The sequence below is a fragment of the Strix aluco genome, chromosome 16 (assembly GCF_031877795.1).
Source record: "Strix aluco isolate bStrAlu1 chromosome 16, bStrAlu1.hap1, whole genome shotgun sequence".
In the NCBI taxonomy this organism is placed as follows: domain Eukaryota; kingdom Metazoa; phylum Chordata; class Aves; order Strigiformes; family Strigidae; genus Strix; species Strix aluco.
This window is the reverse complement of record NC_133946.1, coordinates 3,786,316-3,805,193: the sequence shown is the minus strand read 5'-3', so window position 1 is coordinate 3,805,193 and position 18,878 is coordinate 3,786,316. Positions and strand designations below refer to the sequence as shown.

General features: G+C 38.7%; 2 protein-coding genes across 3 annotated transcripts in view; one reads left to right on the top strand and one right to left on the bottom strand.

The window, feature by feature from the left end:
• The window catches only part of WT1 (WT1 transcription factor), a 93,129-nt gene extending 90,978 nt beyond the window's left edge, over window positions 1-2,151 (bottom strand). The window contains exon 1 of one of the 2 annotated variants that reach the window (XM_074842275.1): window positions 1,781-2,151. The gene's annotated coding sequence lies outside the window, so the exon portion shown is untranslated. The remainder of the gene's footprint in view (window positions 1-1,780) is intronic. The other variant, XM_074842272.1, reaches the window with a different exon arrangement.
• A 63-nt stretch (window positions 2,152-2,214) lies between these two features.
• EIF3M (eukaryotic translation initiation factor 3 subunit M) lies at window positions 2,215-18,533 on the top strand. Its single transcript, XM_074842562.1, has 11 exons — window positions 2,215-2,321; window positions 3,786-3,918; window positions 5,304-5,442; window positions 5,826-5,949; window positions 6,495-6,589; window positions 11,854-11,937; window positions 13,317-13,416; window positions 13,856-13,937; window positions 17,067-17,210; window positions 17,766-17,826; window positions 18,259-18,533. Exons 1-11 carry the CDS (start codon window positions 2,280-2,282, stop codon window positions 18,377-18,379), a joined length of 1,125 nt encoding a protein of 374 aa, XP_074698663.1. The 5' UTR covers window positions 2,215-2,279; the 3' UTR covers window positions 18,380-18,533.
• Window positions 18,534-18,878: the final 345 nt, after the last annotated feature.

Below are 18,878 nucleotides of genomic sequence, written 5' to 3'. Positions count from 1 at the left end.
AAAAAGAAAAAAAAGAGGTTTGTGTACAGCAGTCTTACTAACTTAAGAAATTTAGGTAAGTTTTTAAGACACTTTTATCTTTGCACACTAAGGTGGGTATAATGATAATAAGGTGATGTGACTAATAATTAATTCAACCTTTATTGATAAAAGGTTGAAACTGCTAGTGCTTTCAATATCCTCTACATATTTTATATAAAACCAGTATTAGAAACATTTCCCAAAATGCTTGGTGATCTAGAACAAAACCAGGTTATGGATAGTATCATGCTACATGTGATAGTTGTGATACAAATGTGTAAAACTCTGAGTACAGAGCCAAGATATGCAAAGGCTGTGCTGCAAGCTCACAATATTCCTCCAAACCTCGGATTTTGACTTTAATTCCTGCAGATTGCCCAGTAATTCCACAGCAGAGTTAAGTTTTTTCAGCTTCTGCAGAAGGGGTGGAACTCCCACTCCCCAGCCAGTGAAGCTGAATTCAACAAGATTTGTTTTAGTGAGGAATGAAAAAATTTCATAGGGAATTTCCAGCACAACAAAAATAGCATCTACTACTTTCTAAGCACAGCAACTGTCTGGAGTGGCATCTTTTAGTCTATAAATCCCTTGAGTTCATTATCAATTGCTAGTTTTTCCTAGTTTCTTTCCAACATATTGCCAAACCTCTTTGAAAACTCCGAGGTTGCCCCATTCATACTCAATGAGTCTCCAAAGTTTGTGTAACTGATTTCTAAATACAAACCACTGAGAATATCAAATATAGATGCTAAGGCCCCTTTTTATTTGTGTTTCCATATTTATTGCTAAAATCTCATTTGTAAAATTGGGGCTAAATGAGTGTTTCACTGACAGCAAAGCAATGGCTTTTTTTGCTAAACAGTGTCAACACTAGGAAGGCACTCAGTGGTATCATTGATAAATCAATATAAATTTTTTTCATACCACAGATTATTTATTTAAACTCTTCAAGCATAAAACACTACCTCCAGTCCTGGTGAACTGTATCTCATTTAGTTACTTTAGATCAGGGACCAGACTTTACAAAGCACTGTACCATCAAGATGATTCACATGTTCTAATTTAAGCAATATGAATCACAGCACTGTAGTACCAGCTTCAGCTTTCTCATTAGCAGAATAATCATCTCAGCTCTCTTTTGCTGGCACTTCAAAACTCTGTTACTGGTTGCCAGACTGTATTTCTCCAAAGAAATATTTATCTTGAAATACTCAATGACTTTTAGAGTAATAAAAAGCTCTTAATTACTTTCTAGCCAGTACTGTTATGTAGCAGTAAGAGGCCATCCGTGAAGCCTCCTCTCAAAACCCTCCAGTTTTTATTAAGTCTTCAGAAAATATTTAACCAAATAGCTGTGAACCTGTCTGTTCTCTAAATTTCTGTATCCAGTGAACACTTAGCATATGCCACAGTGAAGTAAAAGTTTGCTTGTGCTTTTTCTTTTTCTTGGCTTTCATTTTAGCCTTTGACACAATCAGGAAGGTGAAGATACACTCCTGTTGGTCTGCCAGAGCTGTTGAATAGGAAATTTTATACTCTTTAGCTCAAAAAATGTGCAATATATGGGTGACACCAAGTCATGGTTTGTTACCTTGACTCGGAGTATGAGCTAGGCCGGTTAAGCCAAACTAAGCAACAGGTTCCTAGCACCTGGTTGGGGACTTTTGTCCTTTCTCTGACCATGATTCACTCCCGACAGACCTAAATTAAGTCTATTATTTGAACTCGTCCCAGGAAAGGGGACTCGTTAAGAACTTACACTTTTAAGGGGTGTGTGTGTAGGAAATGCTCCTTTTAGACGGAAAGAGAGAAAAAACCCCTTTCTTTCCACACGGTAGCGGTCCCGCCGTTGCAGACGCCCAAGGCCCGCAGGCACAAGCGAAGGCACACCCTGCGGCCCAGGCGCGGCCCAGGCGCGGCCCGCTGCCCCCGGCAGCCCGTGAGGCGGGGCCCGGGGCCCGGCTGCCGCTCAGTCGCCGGGGGGCCCGCAGCGGGACTCCGCTGGCCAGGGCCCGAGGGGAACCGCTCGGGGACCGGGGCGACAGCGGAGGGTCACCGCGGCTTCCTCACCCCATCTCATCTCACCTCACCTCTCCTCACCGCACCCCACCCCACCGCCACCAGCCCCTGAGCGGCCGCAGCCGGCCCCGCCCCGCGGCGCGCGGGAAGCGGAAGTGGGCGGTGCGCGGGGCCGGAAGCCGCGCTGCCTTTCCGGTGCGGGCGGCGTGCTCGGTCCGGCCGCCGGAGCCGCCGCCGCCATGAGCGTCCCGGCTTTTATCGACATCACGGAAGAGGATCAGGTCAGCGGCCGGGGCACGGCGGGCGGCGGGTCGCGCGGGTGTCGGCGGCAGAGCGAGAGGGCCGGGCCCAGGCCCCCGGGGGTCGATCCCGGGGTGAGGCCGCCGGGCCGGGCTGTGGCGGGTCTGGCGGAGCCGGGGGCCCGGGCCCGTCCCTGTCCCTGTCGGGCCCGTCCCTGTCGGGCCCGCCCTCCTGTCGGGGCAGCGCCTGCCTGCCCTGCCGCCGTGCTGGCTGCGGGCCCCGCGCAGCCCTCCGTAACCGTGTGCGGGCCGTTTGCAGCGGAGGTTGAACAGGCGGGTGAGGAACCCGTAAGCTGGAAGCTAAGTCTGCGTTTGCAGTTTCCTCTTCAAAGTTCTTTTCTCCCCTGGTACTCTGTTCTCATTTCTCCTCAGCAGTACTGGTTATTGAGGAGAGGAGAACTAGTTCAGGTACGGGCTGGAGCATTACTTACCATTCTGGTTTTGCAGGATTCTCGATACAACAGGCATGGGAACAGTGAATTTTGTCTTTGAGCTACTTCTTTGTCTTTGAATTTTAGAGTTTGTTTTCTGTGTCTTTTCAGTGGTGTCTATATGCACAAGAAATGCATACACAACTACTAGCCTTCAGTCCAGCCTTCGCTTGCCATAATGTCTAGTAAATGCCCATCAAGTAGTTAGTCTGAAACATCTTCCATACACTAAAGGGTCCTGGAGGATGTAGCTGTGCCTTACGGTACTGCAACGATTTGACATTGAACTTGATGTGAATTACATCTGGTGTCACAGCACCATCCTGGTCAGAGTTCCCCTGTGCCAGAAGTAGGATGGCCTTGTCCAGATTGTTTCTGAAGGGTTGTGGTTCTGCTGCTGAAACTGTGGATTGTGAAGTTAATGCATAGGCCTGTTGCAAGGGGAAAGGTATTTTCTTAATGTAGGTTTAAATCCTAACAAGGTAAGGCAGGTTGTAGCATTATATTGGGAACTGCCTTTAACTTGTGTGAAGACTGTAAGTTCTGCCTTCTCTAAAGTGGTTTCACTTACACCCTTTTCTGGTGAAGAAGCAACTGAAATGTTTTAAATTTTTGCCTGCAGTTTTAAAAGGCAGTAAAAGATAATAAAAATTCATAAGAAAGCATCTTTGTCACAAAAACTTACTAGGCCTGCTGTTCTCTAACCAGTTGTTAAGTGACACATTGATACTATGAGAAAGCTCAACAGTTGTGTGATCTATTCAGTTCCTGGCAAACCAGCCACAGCACATGCAGCATCTTACACTGAGTTGGTGTTTGGGTTGTATGTTGAGGTGGAGGAGAGGAAGTGTTGTAGGATACAGGGCGGTAGGGAGAAGTGAGAAGAAGTGTGAGTGAGCGCTGGGGGCAGAGGAGTGGTTGCAGAACAAAAATCTGTGAGAAATGTAATTACTTTTACTTTGCTGTTCACAAGCCAACTGTTTTGTTTGTGTGTGTTGTCTTTTGGTTTTTTAAGGCTGCAGAACTTCGAGCTTACCTGAAATCCAAAGGAGCAGAAATCTCTGAAGAAAACGCTGAAGGTGGACTTCATGTGGACTTGGCACAGATTATTGAAGTCTGTGATGTGTGCCTGAAGGAGGATGACAAAGGTTTGCATCTTTAAGTCTTGGTTTTGCTAAACATATCGCCATCAGTGCTTTCAAACAGTAACAGTTGGCAGAATTTAGAGGTATGTTGCATAGCTTGCGTCTTAACACGTGCATCTTTAAAAACTGCAAGTGCTTATTTCCATCATTGCTATGTAAAATTTGCATGTACTCTACCCCTCCCTTCTTCAAACATCCAGTGCCCTTTGAAGAAGTCAGAAGTCAAGCTAGACCACGCTTGTTATGAGGGCATAGCGAGTTCTATGTAAAATAGGTTTTCTCTCTGAAAAAAAAGTATGATAAAAATGAGACTTACTGCCAGTTAATGTCTGTGATGCTGCAGATCAAGAAAAATTGAAGTAACAACAAAAATTAGGACTAGACATCTGTAAGTAGAAGTTTTAAACATTGATTATTATTGTCTGAAAACGCTGGGATTTTCAGTAGTCAGTAACTCTTTTCGAGTTAGGGCTGTAGATCCTTAGAAACTACATTAATATGCTTTAATGATAGTGGTATGCTGCAGTAGCCTTAAATGATCTTTCTCTGCCTACTGTGCTCTTTACCAATATACAGATTTCATTTAGAACTTTTACATGTAAAAAATCAGTTGCTGGTACAAATACTATGTGTTGTTTGAATGCATGGTTCCTCTAAGAAGGAGTACTTAAGATTATTTTTCATGTTGTCTTTTACTGTAGGCAAATGAGTATGAAATACTGGAGGAGCTTATTGCTCTGCTGTTTGATGTTCAGGGAATAAATATTTTCCATATGTAATGAATTGTGGTCTTATCCTTCACGTTAACTGATATTTGGGCAGCCTGTGAAAAGAAAACACAAAATCTGTCTGGTCCTGTTTGAAAAGGATGGAACACCATGCTTAAAGCAGAGGCTGGGGAAGCTTTTGAACATATGTTGTTCTTGCAGGCATTTTTCCTGTGGTCTGGGTATCCCTTGTGCTTCTGGTGAAATGTTTTACTATGTTTGAGCACTAGGTGTTAGTATTCTCACTATAGAACCACGGGCAGTTTGCTGGATGTGCAGGAGGAAGCCACTTTTTTTTTAAGACCAAAAGTTACTCTGACTTCTCTTATGTGTGAGCAGAGAATTCAGAACAAGTGCGGTATCAAACACCAAATTTGTTTTTTTGACCTTGGAGTGGTAATTCTTGCCTTACATGGGGATGTGTTGGTGAAAGACCCCATGAGCCAAATCTCTGGTACATTCTCATGAGTAGCCAGATCGGTTATCTTGCCATTTTGTCTCTTCTACAGTTCTTGCTGACACAAAATAATCATTCATAGCAGAAGTAACTCTCCAGCACTAAATAGATAATGATGATTGCTGCTTGCAGATTTAAAGAGCTGCATGTTTTGTTTTGTGCAGATGTTGAGAGCGTGATGAACAGTGTAGTCTCTTTGCTTCTTATCCTGGAACCTGACAAACAGGAAGCACTGATTGAGAGCCTGTGTGAGAAGTTAGTAAAATTTCGGGAAGGAGAGCGCCCATCTCTTAGATTGCAGCTGTAAGTATTGTACAGAGGAAAGTGGGGCAATGGTATCTTGCAAAGGATTGTCTTGTATGTCTTTAAATCAAAGTGGGGGGTGTCTGTCAAGAGATGTTTCTCTGTTGCAGGAAGCACGCTTTTTTACCTTCTTTTTCCCTGTCATAAAATAGGAGTACCAATACACTGGTTTTGCTTGGATATTACAAACTTAAAATGCATAGATTTCAGCTTCTTTGCTGAAAACGGTTACAAAACTGGAAGCCATTACAATTCATCACAGACGTAAGGTGCCACCAGATGCTTTGTGTGACTAGCATGCATCTTAATAGAAACATTTCTGTGCACTTCAGTAATGTTTTCTGAAATGTCTTTAACTCAGTTGTTTGTTGTCTGTGGTTTAGACTGAGCAATCTCTTCCATGGTATGGATAAGAACACTCCTGTGAGATACACGGTGTACTGCAGCCTTCTTAAAGTGGCCTCGTCATGTGGTGCTATCCAGTACATTCCAACTGAACTAGATCAGGTAATTAATGTGGTGCTTCAAGTTACGGCCTTTGTATTAACCATGTCGCATCTCACTAAGTATTAGTCAGAGTTGATACAGACTGTCTCTGTTATAAATTGCCAGAGCCTAGTGAAATAAGAAACGCAGAATTCAGCATTTCTTATCTTTCAAAGGTCTGTCTACAGAATTTAAATCAAGTTGCTGTTTATTTTCTGTTTCTGATGTTGAACGAAGTTAGATGTGTCTGATTCCTGTGATAGTAATAAAAGTGAGAAGCTTTGATCAAGAAGGAGGCATCAAGTTCTTGTCCCTTGCTCTGGAATCAGAGTGTATTAGAATCACTCATCCTTATTTAGGATGTAACATGGAGAGCACAGACTTTTGGCTTCTCATGGGAAAACTTCCAGTTTCTGCATGGGGAGCCTGAGAGTCAGGGGACCCACTGGAGAAATCTCTGTGCAAGACCTTTTCAGTCCTTTTCTGCTTGAGAGAAAATGAGAAATACTTTCAGTTTTATTTTAGTCTTTTCCTCAGTGCTTCTTTCTCACTTGTATTCTACGTAGGTCCGAAAATGGATTTCTGACTGGAATCTCGGCACAGAGAAAAAGCATACTCTTCTGAGACTGCTGTATGATGTCCTAGTGGACTGCAAAAAAAGGTATAAAAGACAAATAATAGATACTAGATAACTGTGTTTTAGGTCGATGTATTGTAAGTGATCTGTAGAGAAAGTATTTTTCATGGCACTTTTAACATTAATCTGTATTGATAATTCAATCCAAATATACTTTTTTTCCTTTTTATGTTTTTAAGCACTCTTACATTAAACCAGTGTTTCCAAGAATATTAAAGTTAGTAGTGAATTAGCTTCAAACCACAGACTCCCAAAATAAAACTATTCCTTTCTATAACTATTAATCTTTGAGCATTGTAGCATTATGCCAAGGTTATTATTTAATTGCACTTTTGACATTTTAGTGCATGGTAGTGCTATCTCTTACTTAATGATGTTGGGAGGCTTATCAATCACAGTTAACAGAATCAGTCTTTCTATGTAAACATTACCTTTAGGACAGAGCTTTCCACTAGTCATGGAAATTAATGTCCACAGAATACCTGCTTGGCCAATTTAAATTATCCTGGATCATAGGAAGCATCTTTGATCTAACAAACTTGGCAGACCAGTGTCTTCTGGCATGTAGAGTAATCCTGTGTGTATCGTGCCTGTAAATTAATGTAAGTCTTAACTGAGAGCTGTCATCAGTTTACCTCACAGATGTGATACGGTGTATTGGCTGCATCGGGCAGGGCTATAGAGATGGGCTGGTATCCAGGAGTCGTTGCAGCATGTAGTTCCACAACAGTTTCAGCCTGTCTAAACTGTCCCTGCTGTAGTTTGGGATGCGTGCGTGTTGCTTCCCTCTGCCCTTCCCTTTCACTCTGTTTTCTCAGTTAGTTTTCTAAGTTTTAATTTTCATAGTGAGGCAGCATCAGGACCTTTACAATGCTGACTTACACTGGTAGCAGAACTGCACTTTGCATTTTGTACATTTGCACACCCTTGTACTGCTGCAGAAGGAAGCAATTCTGTCCTGTCCCCTGCAACTATCAGTACCTGTGTGTGCTTGTGCTGGTGTAGGCATTTGTGCAGCTGCACGCTGGATTGGACTGGGGAGGTGACCTTGCCAGGGGTTAAAAAAGGCAAGTGTGGAGCTGTCATAGGAGGAGGAGGGTTTCTTCTGGCAGGAGAGTTAGCTTATTCTGGCCTGGAGAAATTGTAGCCTGGAAATGCTGCATCAGCATAGCAGGATCATTTTTAACTAACCTCCATTTAGGGATGATTAATCCTCATGGAGTAGTTACACGGTGAGCTACAACATTATTGGGAATTCCTATTCCTGTTACTAACATTAAAATGCTTTTGCTTTGATAGTACTGTATGACAGACTTCAGATGGTCAAAATAATTTCAGAAATGTTAATCGAAGATCCTGTACATGGTTTAGTGCTTACTTTGTTTCAGAAATATTACGCTGATACTCTGTAATGCTTCTACTCTTTTAAACACTTCTCATCCTATTGATTTATTGAGAGGTTTTAACTAGCTTAATTCCCATACTTAATAGCTAACTATTTTTAGCTAGTTTTGTTATCAAATCTATGGATTAAACTTCTCATTTTTGTTTCCAGTGCTGCCAGTAACCTTACTACCAGTTTTTCTTACTAATAATACGTGATATTTTTAAGTTAGGCATTAAAACTTTCACAGATATATTACTCCTGTACTCAGTGTCCCTACCATCTGCTGCAGCAAGCTTTGCACTGAATGGAGCAATTTTTCAGAGCACTTACATTTCTCTCCAGAAAAGAAAACAAGAAGTGACCCTAACACCTTTGACCTGGTTCACTCTTGTGGATCAGTGGGCAGTATTTGCAATAGTATGGGAAACTCACAGCAGCATTCCAGCTTTAGCCCTCAGGAATGTTGCTCTAGCTAGCAGTATGGGAAGATAAGTGGGAATGGAAAAATAAGTAACAAAAATCACACCTCAGATACTGCATTGATTTATAATCAAGGGAAAAGAATACACTGTTGAAAACAATTGAGTTTAATTTTTTAACTTCACTCAGTGCAGCAGAAGAGATGGTTTTCCATAGCTAATAGACTTTTCCCAGTGGATAAGTTGGTAGTGAACAGATTGGTAGCTCATGAAAAATAGATCATGCAGATGTTACGTGATAAGTGAAAGCTTGTTTTATCAAATATTTTCCAGTTACTTTCTGATTGAAGTTTCTTCTTTCTGATGATCAAAATCATCTTGACCTCTTCAAAAAAGGATTTGTATCTTTCCCATGATCACCTGAAGAAGAATTGGTGGTGGTGGAAAACAGATGGCTGGTGTGGCTTGTTTCTGATCTGTATTTGGTAGCTGAACTTTGCAAGAGATTAGTTACTTCCTCTGCTGCTTATGCTCTGTGCCATAAAGGTTCTGCAGTAGTTTTGTGCCTCAACTGCTTTAGTCTTCAGCATTTTCCTAGCTGTGTTGGTATGAAACTGCAAGGTAACACAACCTGTTTTCTTTTCCAGTGATAGATGGAGTTTTACAGAGATGCATGGCCTGCATGCAGCCAGAGTTGAGTTCTGCTGTGAGGCGCTGCCTCACAGGGCAGATGCAGCCTGATGCAGCTTACAGCTCGTCTCTGCCATTGACCTGGCAGGATTCAGAGTGGGATTAGTTCTGCCCAAGTTTACATTCAAACAGGTCTGGCAAGTCTGGTTAGTAATACCTGTAGCAAAAAGCTCAGCATGTCAGGCACCTGGAAAATAATTATTTCATTTAATTTAAATTCCATTTAATATCATGTAATGTAGAGGGACTTGATTCCAACATCTTACTAAGTCTCTGAATACTCTGTTTTTTTTTTTTTCTTTCTTTTATCTACCATCACTCTTCAAGCCTCACTGGCTTTTTGTCAAGTTACGCATCTAGACTGGCAAGTGGAGCCAAGAGTACTTGTGCAAGCTGTCTTGCTAGAAAAAATGTTCACATTTGCATCTTAGGTGAGATACACATGTAGCAATGAGCTTTGGTAAAATAGTAAAATATTACTGCTTTAAACATCCTAATTTACGGTGGCAATCTGACACTGAACAGAATGATTAAGATTAAAAGGCCTGCCGTATTTGCTGAGGCTCACAAGAATTTAGCACAGAAAGTTTGGGATTAATTGTCTTATAACATTCTGATCTTTCCTAGCAATACAAGTGAAAGATTCCTCTCCACCACTTAAACAACAACAACAAAAAAAGTCGGGGGATTGCAAATACTACTTCAAATAGTTGAATACGTAGTTTTCAATTTTTGCTCCTAAGGGAAGCGGGAGGACAGGAGAAGTTCTAGAAGTCTGTAACACAATTCTGAAGTGTTCAAGAATAACTACTGAAAGCTTATATTAGATAGGGGGTCTTGTACCGTTAGGCTGAATAGCACATGGGCTGAGCCTCTTTGTTTGAATGTCTGCATAGTATCAGTCCTGCACTGAACTGGTTCTTTGTCTTCACTAGAACATCTAGTGTTGATAAGACTTCACCAGTGCAAAAATCATAGTCTGTCACAGACTGATTTACATGTAAACAGTTCTCTCATGTATAAAGCTGTCTAAATTAATTTGATTTCACTGATACAGAGCTATCAGTTCCTCTACACACCAATATCAGTTGCCACCACAAAACATAAGCTGACCTCTTTAATGCTGGAGTCTTAAAACAAATGTTTAATTCAAGTTTACATCCCTGAACACAGTTCTGGAATAATGGCTGGGACCTATAGAAAATTTCCCTGCCTTGGGTACAAACTGTCTTCACTCAATGTACAACTAAATCATGTATGATATTGCTTGTTTCCCATGATGTCTTCATATTTATACTGCACATCTGTGACATCTGGTAAATTCTCTAGGAGCAAAAAACCTCACCCTATAGAGAAGTTGTCAAATAGTAGTACTGTGAGATTTAAAATAAATACCCATCTAATAATAGTGTCATTGTACTATAAAAACCATTCAGAGCTGTGCTGCTGTATGGGTTAAACCTGTATGACAGCACAGTACTTACTGGGAGTGTTGTGTTGGTTTGTTCCCTCACTGTGCAATTTACGCCATTAAGTAATTAAAGCGAATTGAAACTTTTATTCTTGCAGTTTTTTCTTTTAAGGAAAATTTTGTAGGCCTATTAGACCACACAGGGAGATTTATTGTATCTGGAAAGGAGCTACTTTGAAGGAAGAGCTTAACTTTACACTATAACTCACTGTACTCTGGAGAGTAGTATCTAACCTTCCTCCTGTCCACCAAGAAAGTACCTCTTAGTAAAGTAGTTGTCAGTCTGTGTATGTGCATGGGAGACTTCTGCAAAGCACATGCTCACATGACCGAGTTTTGGTTGCGCTCTCACTGCGGAGGTTTGGTCATATCTACATCCACACCCTGTCTTGTTCAAAGGAAGTAGTAAGATGGCATCAGCAAAATCTATTTTCTGTATAGAACAGCTGGCACAGCCTTCTATTTTTATAGTTAACAAGAATTCCACGAGAAATAGGAAATAGCTTTTTGTGTGTATACACACAGCATAGTCAATGCATATATTTTTTGCCGAACATTTTGTAAAAAGCATCAGCAGTTGCTGGCCTCGCTAACGGTAAGAACTGTAACGTGAAAATGAATGAAAATCTGTTAAAATGACACAGTTATGGTCTCAGAGCTGGTTTGCAGTAACACTGATGAGCTGTTGTTTACCACATAATCTGGGTAGATAAGGCTGTAGGTTTACTCAATTTTGAGTTGTTTTTCTAAAAGCTGTCTGTCAAAGCAGTGTTGGAAGCTGCTTGCTTCACAGCAGCCTAAGCCAATCTAATTGCTGTCTGCTTAACTTCGTCAGTAAAATGAGCAGCTCTCACTCTGAATAATTGGAAAGAATCTGTGAAAGAAGAAAAGGCAGCTTTTATACAGTCATTTTCCTGACCATAAATATTCTTTAAGATATGCCATTTTACATTTGAAATAAACTTTGCAGTGCTACTTATTCTGCAATGATTAAATCCAGATGTGTGTAAGAGGAGCATTCTAGTGAACCATATAAAGCTGTTCATAGCTCAGAAAGCTTTTTCCATAACCAGCAGGTAATTTATCAATTTAAGAGAATGAAATGAAGGGTGAAGATAAACATTTTGTAGAACAAGAATTGAAAGAATACATCCAGTTAATTTGTTCTCTCCACTAGAATTAAAATGGATCATCTACATCTTTTTCAAGTGTAATTTAATTTGACCTATAACATCATAATGGAATTATTTAAATATTTGAGTGTCTTGTTTGAACTATTTTTTTTCAGCAATCCCAAGGTAACTTTATTTTTCTTCTATAGTGACACTGCAGCAAAAGTAATGGTGGAACTACTGGGAAGTTACACAGAGGACAATGCTTCCCAGGCTAGAGTTGATGCTCACAGGTAATACAGACTTCCCGGTTTCCTTAAAAGTAGCTTGTTCTCTATTGCTAAGTTATGTTGATCACCTTACTGTTAAGAATATCGAATGGCCTGGCAGACAAGGGCCCTGCCACAGCCTCTTTTCTGTAGCACGGCTGACTTGATCAGGAGTTCGTCTGGGCAGTCCACAGTAGGTTTGGTTGTTTCTAGGCAGAGTCAGGTTTACTCCGTTGTGCAAGCATACAGATTTGTTTCTCGTTCCTGCTGAGAGACATCAGCCTTGGGTAAGGACTTCGTTTACATCAACTGTGCAATCAAAATTTGAACTGGCATCCTTTATTTCTGCTATTTTACTTACTGATTGTTTGATTCTCTAATTTGAGTATGCTTTTCAAATAGCACTTTCTGTTCAAAAGAAATGTCTTGCTCTCTTTTCTGTGAGCAAGTACTAAGGATGTGAACTGCAGATAAATAAAATACTTGTTGGACAAGCTGCAAGTAAACTGATTCTTAACAGTGTATTTTTTTCCCCCATTGGCCCAAATGAGTAAAAGCTTGTATTTTGACATTCTACCTACCATGATTCTTCTTAGGAATTACATTTTTTAATAAGTCATGTAGTTCTGCCAGGTGTGTACAACCAATAGTTCTCAAGGGAGTTGTTTATACTTGAGCATGGAGGAAAATCAGGATGACTCATTTTGAAAATTAAAAGTGTCTGTGCATAAATGAGAACTTCACTGACTACCCTACAGCAATCTGAGGCCTTTTACATCTGAAAGAACATGTTTTCCTTGGGTTTATCATATTGCTGCATCTATGCAGACCTTAGGTTCTTCTGGGTGTATGTTACGTGGCAGGGTCGCGGTCTAGGCTGTCAGAGCGAGCGTAGCGCTAAGTCTTCTAATGTGCCGCTGAACAAAAGCTTTCATCTAGAGTTCTAGAAACACTTTAGGTCTGTTTATAGTCTGGAGCAGCAACTGATAAATCATAGGCCTTGCAGTGTTTGGTATTGGAGTTTTCTCTGTTTTGTGTCACGTATTCAAGTATAATTAATCTTCCTAAACTACTTAATTCTATGAAATTTTAGGAGGACAGTAAAAATACCTCTAGGAATGAAGAAGGCTGGGCTGGAAATGAATGCATAGATGGAAACAGTAGGGTGATCCGTAGTCTTACCACCTGGCAAATTTCGTTTGTGGTACTGGCCAAATTAACCGTTCCTTGTTTTTTCCATCTGTAAAATGAAGATTAAATTTGGAATGTGACATGGCTTAAGAATAGTTGAAAACTATTTTTTTCATATAGTTTCATAGAAAGCAAGGAACAACAAATCGAGTTGCACTTACTCATAAAAATGTGTATTGCTATAAAAATAAGCACTTTCCTTTCCTTATTAGATGTATTGTACGAGCATTGAAGGATCCAAATACCTTTCTCTTTGATCATCTTCTTGCCTTAAAACCAGTCAAATTTTTGGAAGGAGAACTTATTCATGATGTAAGTAACTTTATTTTTAGCAAGATGGTTTGATATCTGTAGAGTGCCTTGTTTTATTAGTGTTTTTTGAAATTCATTAGAATAGTTACCTATGTCAGTAATATTGAGCTGCAGTGTAGTATTTCTTTTAATGCTTTTAGAATTAAAAAATTAAAATATTACATGTGAAATGGTTCCCTTTAGAAGTTTCAGAAATTCAGGGTTACAAATTCTGCCCTCACATGAGTTCTGCAGCAAAACTGTCTTTCAGGTCTGAGAAGAGGAAGTAAGCTCAGTACAGTCGCCATCAGCTATTGACAGAAGACAGAATTTTAGCTCTTAACGATTTATTTTTCTGTTCAATACCAATAGTTTTCATATATATATATATCTGCCCAGTCTGCAGGGAGGGAAACCGGTAATATTTAAACTGTTCTTATATTTGTTTTCTGTCTTCTAGCTTTTGACAATTTTTGTAAGTGCTAAACTAGCATCCTATGTCAAGTTTTATCAGAACAACAAAGACTTCATTGACTCCCTTGGTAAGTTTTCAGATCATTACATTTCTGACTATTTACGTGACTTAAGATATGGATGCTGCAAAGTGCTTCAGTTTGAACCCATATATTGAAGCCAAGGAAATGTAATAGGAATTTTTAAGAATGGGTTAGTGTTTTTAGACTCCAACCTCTACTAGATTGTAAATGGACCATCTAACTGGTTAGTTCTGCTAGGACAAGCTGTTTTATGGGTTTGGAAGAGAACTCTTTTCTCTTAAACCTTTTGGGAGGGAAGATTTAATGCACTGATACTCTAGGCTAGGCCAGAGATCCCAACTTCATTGAGTAAGCCAGCAGCTTGTATAAATCTCTTACAATTTTTCTTACGATCAAGAACTTTGTAACAACAAATACTTCTGAACAGTAAGATAAAACATGCAAATAGTGTGTGTGTGTGTCTGCGTGTGCTGATGCATTAGACCTAGCAAGCCACAGTCTGTCCCAGTTAATTTGTTTCATCACATGAAGCAATGTGATGGAATGTTAATGTCAGCACCCTCTTTATTTACACACTGTGGAAAAAAGGAGTAGTAATTAACACTTTGACACTCCCCCGTTGATGTGTAATTGACTGTTTCAAAGGAGCACTGGTTCATAAGCTATTGCATGCATTAAAATTACGTTTTTTTATATTCCAGCTTTTTAGGACAGGGGTCAGTGACAATGCAGAAATTGCTCAATGATGCAGATTTTTTTATTACTGCATTAAGGTTTTGACATATTGGTAATGAATAAATGTTTCCATAAAAATCAGATTTTTTTTTTTTTATAACTTTGATTTTGAAATGACACTTGAACACTAGCTGAATGCATTTGAGGAAAGGCATAGTTTTGCTAAAACAGAGTCTAGTGCAGCCTTTTAACACATGCATTATTTTGTTTAATGGAGTGTGGTATAATTCTGAGAATAATTACTCTCAAAGCTTTAAAATGCTGGTACTTCAGGTATTAAAATGATGGAAATTTCAGTGTGATTTTTTTTTTTTTGGTGGATAAAATTAACAGCAAGTTTTTCGTAGTTTGTAAATGTGTATATAGGATGAGTGTACCTTTTGTCATATGTATTTGAATATTAGCTGTGTAGACATCTTATGCTTTTCTTTCTTAGGGGAAACTGGTTTTTGTATTGTAATTATTTTTATGTATTGAAATGGCTTATTTGTTAGTTATTTGTCCACCGAAATATTTGCTGAAAATGCTTTAATGCTAACATTTGAATAAATTTATGGAAGTTTACACACATACATAGTATTAATTGTATAATATACAACAGTCATGACTTCTTTTGCTTTACCCCTCCCTGTATCTGCGTTTACCTCTGTGAATATACAGAATGTGCATTTTCAGTATATCTAGGATTTACATAATCTTAGTAAAATCCTTAAATATCTGTCTAACTGTTTTGAAAGACAGCCTTACTTCCAGTTGTCTTGATTTCTCACTGGCTTTATGGTGTACTCAGAAAATTCTGAATGTCTTTGAGCAGTGGACAAAGTAGAGATCTGAGGCAGCGCAGACAGGAATGCTCGGAGCTTGTCTGAGTGTTTCAGCCATGCCTTTGATAAACAAGGGCAGTTAGGTATAGAAAACAATACAGATATTAGATGAGGCATTCAGAAATTCTTCAGAACACCTATGATCTGTTCCCAAACATATTTTTAACCATGCTTTAAAGATTTTTTTTTTTTTTAAATAACTTGCCAAGGTATTGGGCTTTAAAATAAAGCTTGTTAATAGGATTTCAGTGACAGTACAGCATCCGCTTTAGTTCTAACCTTTCCTGGATCAGGACCAATTAAAACTAGTCTAGGAAAGCTGTGCAGTGAAGGCTCCTACAGGTGGCATCAGTTTGTTACAATTTGTTGTTTTATTAATGCTGACAATTTAGGCCACCAGTAGCATTATCTGTGTCAACTGAATCGCCCTAACATGTTCACATTTAATCTGGTATTATCAGCAGTCTTTTTCAGAAAGTTAATCAGCATCTCATTTGCATTTGTTAATTAGGGTTAATGTGTGCTAATTGATTTTTTGATGCTTGTAGAGTTCCATTAAACCCAGTTAGGTATAGTTGCTGGTGCTCCTCGTTCGTATGAATTATGGTGATCGCATTTTTGTTGAATCAGTGCCAAATAGGGAACCTGCATCATAATTATAGGTAATTAACACAACATGATGTCGTGCACTAATGTGCTTTCCTATTAGTGTATAGATGTTATAAATTCCAAATTTAAATATTTACTGCAGCAATGTGAATGTTTATAATGTCATTCCAAAACAAAATGATTGACATTCATTTTAAAGAAACCTCCACTGAATCTCGGTTGGTACCTCGTAGAACTCAGATTAAGAAGTGCTTTGGTTCATCGGAATGCCTTAACTTTGTTGTCCTAGGCTTTTTTCCAGGAAGACAGTCTGTGATTTAGATGTGTGAGCCCTTGGCTCAATTACTCGTGTTGCTTTTCATACAATCATGTAAAAGATCTAACCTAACTTTTAGTAGCTGTTCCTCTATTCTTGAAGAGCACTTTTTTGCCAGGCTAGATGCTCTAAGCATACATGTGACTGATGGTTTTTTGCTGTGGTATAAACAGTTCATTTGGTGCCAGAAAACATTCTTCTGGCACAAAAATGTTACATTGCTAAACCATTACTGAGGTTTATTTTCAAGCCAATACATAACAATGAACGCTGAGGCTGTACAGTTTTGACATTACCAGTCGTGTATTTTCCATTTGTTGTTGCATTGTTCTTCCAGATGTTGCAACTGAAAAATTCACTTACACCCTCACCACCTAAAATTCTGTTAAGGTGACATTTTTAGACTGTTTCAAAAAACCTCTGTGCTTCACCTTTGTAGAGATACATTATTACCTTCTGCTGACAATGACTGAGTCTTGATGAATTCACAAATAAACTAGCTATTTTAGTAAAATACAAAGAAGATGCAGGAATTAATGTTTTGCCTCAAAAAATTGTTGATAAGGACAGGTGGAATATTTTCTTTGTGACATAAATTTTAAATTACTGGAGGCATATATAGTAAAAATAACATGAAAACCAAAATTGAATTATAATTCATTTCCATAAACTATCAACACTTTTACACAGGCTTGTTGCATGAACACAATATGGCAAAAATGAGGCTACTTACTTTCATGGGAATGGCTGTGGAGAATAAAGAAATATCATTTGACACAATGCAACAGGAACTTCAGATTGGAGCAGATGATGTAGAAGCATTCGTTATTGATGGTAAGAACTGTAGTACCATACTTTACACAATGCTAATGAACAGTACTATTTATAGTCTTCTAGGCTAGTGTTAAATAGTCAGAAAAATATAGATTTTTAATTTCTGTGTTTGTTACAAGATACAGCTGCAAAACTTCATGCTTAAAGACGTGCCTAACTGTTGTCTTTTTAAACAGTTCTTTTCAGTGACAGGAACTGTATTTCATGTAATTCTTTATAGAATAATAAATTGTTTGCAGGTTTAATTTGTCATCTGGTTTTGTTTGCTGTCATTAAAACAGGATGTGTTTGTAGGGGAGAGAAGTTCATAAAAACTGTACAGGATATTGCTTTAATAGATTGGCACCAAACAATAGGATTCATGCACGACCTTCATCTTGTTACATCATTTTGCTTTTCTGCCTGCTAGACTGTTAAAACCAACAGCAAACCAATATTAAGTGAACTGCTGTGGTTTTATGTTTGTATTGATCTAATTTTGAACAGTTTTTATGCAGTTTAATACATTTGCACTATCTTGAAAATATTGCTCAAAACAGACTTGCTTTTTTGCAGCTGTAAAGACAAAGATGGTATACTGCAAAATAGATCAGACACAGAGGAAAGTAGTTGTCAGGTAAGACTTCATTTCATTCTTCATAGCATTTTGCAGAACTTAGTGTGTTCTAATTATTTCACTTACATTTGTAGAATATTCTAACTAGAAGCAAGGTATTGTTCCTATCAGTTGCTGGTAGTTAAATAGTTGCTATTTATCATAATTTTATTAAAGCTCACACTGAATGTGATTAGCTTATTTAATGAAAGAGTCCTATTTTCCAGCACATTTCATTTAATGACCTAATAGTGACAAGAATACTAATGACTGTTGTTGCTTTAAATATTTGGGAAGGCTACAGAATTCTCTTCACTGGTAAAGTGCAGTCCTTTATATAGAGAAAATAAAAATTTTCTTATTCACTTGTGAGAGTAAAGTAATGCTATGAAAGAATTATTAGGTGAGCATGACATCTAGTAATCATCTTCCAATTTTGTTTTACTTCTCTAGTCACAGCACACATCGGACTTTTGGAAAGCAGCAATGGCAGCAATTGTATGACACTCTAAACACCTGGAAACAAAATTTGAATCAAGTGAAAAACAGTCTCCTCAGTCTCTCAGACACCTAAAAAATTTTTTTGACTTAGTAATGTCACTATAGATTAAATTTATTGAAAACTTTGATCATTTGTGACTGTTTCCAAAATGTATGCAATTGGTTTAAAGAAGCTAAATATTCTAAATTGCGACATGGAAAAAGCAATAAAATAACATCGGAAAATATCTTCTGTTGATTTTCTTACATAATTAGCAACAAACAGTGGCAATATTGGTTATGCTGCTTTTGTTCTTGTTTAAGTTTACAGCATGAGGATCTTTCTTTGCAAGAGGTGGGGGGAGGAAGGGAGGGAGATCAGAAAAATGATAGTGCAAGTAATTGTAAAGTGAGAGAATTTCCCTTAGACCCTAAGGGAGGAAAAATGTGAACCAGTTAGAAGTAAAGCTTTTTGAAGGAAGATCTGCTGCCTTATCTCTGTAAATCATACCTGATGCTTTAGTATTGAAAGAGATCTTATTGATACAGAATCAACTACAACAGATACATTTAAATAATTTGGCAGTAAAAGT